The sequence below is a fragment of the Pundamilia nyererei genome, unplaced genomic scaffold, assembly GCF_000239375.1.
Source record: "Pundamilia nyererei isolate P.nyererei 1_Seehausen unplaced genomic scaffold, PunNye1.0 scaffold00734, whole genome shotgun sequence".
Lineage (NCBI taxonomy): Eukaryota > Metazoa > Chordata > Actinopteri > Cichliformes > Cichlidae > Pundamilia > Pundamilia nyererei.
This window is the reverse complement of record NW_005188135.1, coordinates 29,894-35,605: the sequence shown is the minus strand read 5'-3', so window position 1 is coordinate 35,605 and position 5,712 is coordinate 29,894. Positions and strand designations below refer to the sequence as shown.

At 40.9% G+C, this 5,712-nt stretch overlaps 1 protein-coding gene across 1 annotated transcript in view; it reads left to right on the top strand.

The window, feature by feature from the left end:
• The first annotated feature begins 4,597 nt into the window (after positions 1-4,597).
• Positions 4,598-5,712, top strand: part of LOC102193466 (major histocompatibility complex class I-related gene protein-like) — a 30,593-nt gene continuing 29,478 nt past the window's right edge. Inside the window, exon 1 of the mRNA XM_005754901.2 lies at positions 4,598-5,068. Within this exon, the coding sequence (XP_005754958.1) occupies positions 5,011-5,068 (58 nt within the window). The 5' untranslated portion in view covers positions 4,598-5,010. The remainder of the gene's footprint in view (positions 5,069-5,712) is intronic.

Here is a 5,712-nt window from a genome sequence, read left to right as displayed (position 1 = left end):
AGTAGCTGTAGATAATATTACATCTGTGGGACTATTACTGGTAATTTTTTCTCTAATAATTAAAATTTTACTTGTGAAGAAGTTCATGAAGTGATTACTAGTTAACATTAAAGGGATGGTTGGCTCAACACAGTACTCTGACTTTTTGTCAGCCTGGCTACAGTGCTGAAGAGAAACCTGGGGTTGTTCTTATTTTCATCTATCAGTGATAGAGATGTAAGATGTTCTGGCTTTGCGGAGGGCATCATCCAATCTCATTTTTACACATTTAAGAAATAACGTGGAAAATATCCTTTTGTTTGCATTTGGAGACTCGGCATTTGAACCATGCCAAATATGTGGACCAGCGAACCAACTCCTCAAACCGGTAAAAAGGTCAAGGACACAGTTACACGACCGCTAAACTAACCTGTTTTTGAATAAAAGAAAACCATATAAGCATGTGCCCTGGAATCTCGGTTGTAAAAAAAAAAAAAAAAAAAAAAAGGAAGCACTACACGTTACTTTTCTTCTGTTTAGTATACAGGAGTTGCTGCTCACACTCTGAGTTGCATTAATGTGTCTGTCAGATGTCCCAAATGGAATGTCAGGCCGCACGCGCACTCACGCCGGACACCTCCTTGACCTTATTTCCACGAGCCCTTGACTCAGCTGCAAAGTGCTTATGGGGTCAGGTTCCTTTTCATCAGAATTATCTGCCGTCATTCAGACATAAGTTGAGCAATGGTTTAACCAATTTTCCATCAAAGGGATGCCGGAATTAAACAGAACATAGGATGTAAGTTGAGGAAATATAAGTTTGACTATGGAGCACATCTCCTTCAGCGTTCACAATAATGGATTGCATTTCTCTCAGTCAACTGACTGTTTAGGGGGAAAAGCGGCTAATAGTTAGTGGGCTCTGTGGGTTGTTGTTTTTTTAAATCACACTAGGAGTGAACAAAAGCAGAAAAAAAAACCCTGTGAAGATGCAGACTGTGAAAGTCTGGTTTATACCATAAATCTGACCAACTGTAACTGGTTTTTTTTGTGTTTTAAGTTATAAGCACGTGTCAAGACTTCTGTCTCCCATTGCTGATCTGATCCTCCTTTTTTGTTCCCGATTAATGATCTACGGTAATTTGTGATATTGCCCCCATAAAATAATAAGGCTTTATTGAAATCATTGTGATACAGAGATTTGATTCCTTGTGCATGCTTTGGATAAAAAAGTAATTTTGTCAAGACTGAATGTGAGCACACACACACACACACACACACACACAGAGGGAGAGAAACAGAGAGATCATTAATGCAGAGGATTGCAGCAGCTCTTGGATTTTCACTCTCTGCCGGATTTCGGAAGAACGATCACATAAATTTCATTACAATTTTTTTTTGCCTTTGCTTCAATGTGTCTTTAAATCCTTTCTTGTTCAAATAGTTTATTCACATAGTAAAGTAGCTAGGGAACTCAGTAAGTAGGAACAGCGATAGTTTAAAGACATTTTCTACAATACAGAGGATTTCATCATCCGCAGTTTGTGAAAACTGCAGTTAAAAAACAAATCAGCAAATTCACAAATGATGGACTCTTTTCAGAGGTACGCTTCATGTACTGATTAACATACAGTTCAAAGATGTACATTAGGGTGCACACTGGTTATGTGGATTTGCTATATGAATATGCTCAAGAGTCTGTTTAAGCTAAAAACTTGAAAAATACCTGTATATTTTAAATCAGTAACATAGATAAAATGTTTTTGGATAACAAACACGTCACAATTTAAACACTGTTTGAATAATCAAAGAGATATTTATAAAGGGCAGGCTACAACAGACATGCTTACCGGGAGCTGTATTGTCTCTTCTGCATAAGCCACACCAGAAACGCTCTGTGCGGATAGCAAAGTCTGTGCCGTGGGAGTGTCTGGACCCTCCACGATGGGATCTGCCGCACAACCTCACACTGGTCCCCAGGGGCACGGCAAACTTGTAAGCCCTAGTTCGGCTCCCGAAAGAAAGATGCTCGAGTTGTTTTTGTGTCCAACAAAAAATGAGTTCTAATATGTTTTATTTGTAATGTTACTGCGTTGAAGTTAGCACAATTTAAGTTAAAAAAATTATTAGTCTCTTAAATGAATGGCATCTTGACGGGGACTCTGTAAGAGGCTTAAAAAACTAATAGATTGTTTTACATCTTGTGCACTTGGATACACTTCAATGAAACTCGAAAAGTGGGACACACAATATGGAGATGATGACTTGGCATTTGTTAGGGAGGAATTCCTACTTCCCATTCATGTACTCTGCAATGTGCATTGTGTCCTTGTAACATGTTTACTTTTTTTCAAAATAAATAGCTGTGAAAAAACCCCCATCAAAGTTGAGGTAAGTATTCACCACGGTATCGTGCTTTTTTTATTAGGGTCAAATTTCTCTTTGGGTAAAAAATTAAGCCAACATCCAACTGTCAAACGTCGGTTCTAAAAAGCAAGTCAGTCCCTGAAGCTTATTTGTGCCACAGATGCTTATTCAGTGACTGTAGGAATGTGTAAGGAATGTTTCGGGACCTGTCTGATCTTTAAAAAACTAACTTTGTTGTTACATTACAGCAATATTGAGGAAAGATTTAACGGCTGATCATGGAGCTGAATGAAGGTCAAAGGGAAAGTCCCTGCCACGCTTCCGGTTATGCTTCCATCCGGCGTAGTCATCCAGCCGGTCCGTGCTATATCGCCCCTCTTGACCCGGAGTGGTATAACGTGTTGTAGAAAAGTTTGATCGATTCGCTCTCTCTCTCTCTCTCTCTCTCTCACTCTTACAAAAATAATAAATTCTCTGGGGTTCTTTTTCTTATACGCTTATGGTACCCGACGGAGGAAGTATCCCGATCTCTCAGAGGTAATTGACCGGGATGAACCGACGGTTGTCTGATTCCTTCTTGATGTGCGTAAAACAAGGCCGTTTTCTTTTAGGGGTTCTGTCTATTTTCTGTTAATGAGAAAACCTGTTGTAAAAGGAGCTCAAAAAATGAAGAAAAACTCTTTTCTTTGGTCTGAGAAGGAGTGGCTGCACAAAACCAAAATACCTCATCAGGGTGTTTTAATTGTTTAAGTAAGACCGATTTCTGAATATGTGCGCGGTGCTCTTTTCACTAAGGGATATTATTTTTTTTAACACATACAAGGATGTAGCTTGCCTCCACCAAGCGCTATATAAATGCAATCCGTTACTAGTCGGATAATCTTAAAGGTTTATTTTATTGCGTCTATAATAATGTTAATATAAGAAAGCAAAATAAAGCCGCTATTGAAAAAAGAAATAGCTCTTTACCGAGAAAATGGTTATCAAGATCATTGTCATAATACTGAAACAGAATTCAAACTATGAGTTTGTCTGTGGAAAAAGTAACTGCCGCTCTGTCTCTCTATACAGCACTGACTCAACAGAAATCTGCTGCGTCACCCCCCTGAACTCTCCATGCCCCAGGAACCACCCCTCCATTTTTCCCCACCGGATGCAATTAGACACTTCTGGAGTACCCCCCTCCCCAAACCGGATGCAATTCGTCGCGCTTATGGATCATATTACACACATCTGGACTCGATTAGTCACTTCCGGAGTACTTCCGGTAGGGTCAAAAGGTCAAGGCTGGGGCCATCAATCAAATTGATGACACAAGGTGGGGTGTTATTTTTTTGGCAAGTCCATCTGTTAGTGGAATCTCAGATGCAGGAGGAAAAATGTGGTCATGTTCCTAAGTATTCTGTGGGAAGTGATTCAGAAGTATGGGGTGTCTCACCCATTGCTACAAGCCATTCGATCCTGTGTGACGTCATCAGACTGCATGCCACTGGCTGGTTACTAGCATCGCTCGATGAGTCACGAGAGCGTCTTGTTCAAGAAAATCAAACATTTTCTTGACGAGAAAATCAAACATTTTCTTGAACCTGGCAATGAGGGAAATGGCTACAAAAAAACAACGCTGCGTTCCCCGCAGGCTGCGTCTAAGTATATTCTCCTGGGATGCCCGGACACGTTGTTATGAGAGCAACCATGCACATCAGGACATATTAATTTGCAATAGAAAATCAATCGATTCGTGTCGATCCGAGTAGGTACTAATGGGGGACTTATATGTCTTAACGCCATGGGGTTCCCCCCGGACAAGCTAGAGGAAGTAGCTAAGGAGATAAGTCTGGGCTTCTCTTCTTGATGGGGGGGGCACACATTTTGGCAGCCAATGCCACACAGCCTGATAAAATCTGTATCCCTCCATAGGTTTTGCTGTGAATAAGACATGGTCTCCAAAGTTACTGTACTTATTGGTTATACTGAGATTGATTTTGCAAATAAACTCATTCGTGATAGCTTCGCTACAAAGTGTAAACCGAGTGTAAATTCACTGGAGAGCGACGTGTTTCCATGATCGCATCTGGTTTTACAGTATTATAGTATCAAAGTCTTTTTCTAGACAAAGTATTCCCAGCAGGTTATTTCAGTCTTCCACACGGCACATTACAATGTCATGAAACTAATATTAAATTAATCGAGTCTGCTGTTTTCCAGCTTTTACTCTTTATCGCGTCGACTGCAGACCACTGACAAGTAGCGTACAGAACGGAGCTGGGCAAGTGGCTCCTCCTACTTTGCGCGCTCCCGTGAATGGGGAAACAATTTTTGACGGGGGTAACTACTTTGGCACAACACCGGCCCCTAAAACAAAACAGTGTTGCGAGAGGGAGAAGGGGGGAGAACACCCAAGAGGATTTGGGGACCATTACAAAATGATAAAATATTATTTTAAAACTTGTCACACTTCTGTAACCATTGTATCTACACCAGTCACGTACTGTATATGTCAGTGACCGAGTCTGCAGACACTGGACCCTAGGACTTTAGGACTTCTACTGTGAAAGAAAGGAACAGGAAGAGGCTGTTTTCACGCGTAGAGTAAAATGAGTGCGGTCAGCGAGAAGAAACAACATCAATAACTATTCTAAACCTAATTACAGGATAGATTACAGGATGAGGATAAGATGGCTGTATTTTTATTGCTTTCTTTTTTGTTCTATGTCATTCGCAGGTAAGAAATCCTTTTGAATCTTTGAGCTCTAACATCCGTTGTTCCAGATCTACTGGCGTTTAGACCAACTGGCGTTAGTCGAACAGATGTGTGGCAGTCTTGCGTTTCAGGAGCTGCTACCGACAAACCAGCAAAAAAAACGCCAAATGTGTCATCTATGACACTTGTGAGGTTATCTCAAACACACTCCGTCAGTCTTGATGCTGTTGAACAACAAAATGTTTAAAAATGTGGCGAGTTTACCTGGTGATATCCTCATGCAATCGCGAAAACAGCAAACAATTAACACCACGCCGATGTTGTTCACAGGACAGCAAGAGTAAACGATCGGGAGACTCTTGTCGTCGTTATCGTTCCCCTCGCACGGTTTATTTCTCCGAATTCAGCGTTTTTGCTTCACAACTACAGCGTGCAGTTTACTTTGTGCATTAACATGGACTCGAGTCAACCAGCGCCACCTCTGGCCAAGTGCCACAGCCTACAGCCAGATCAACTTGTGACAGACATCTGCACCACATTTGAATTCGTGTCATGCACATTTGTACCTTTCAATTGTGTCTGTTTGTGCGTCATGCAAATAAACCTTTGAAATGAATGAAATGACACTAATATTTCACTAGTGTTGTAACATCACATGTCGTTAG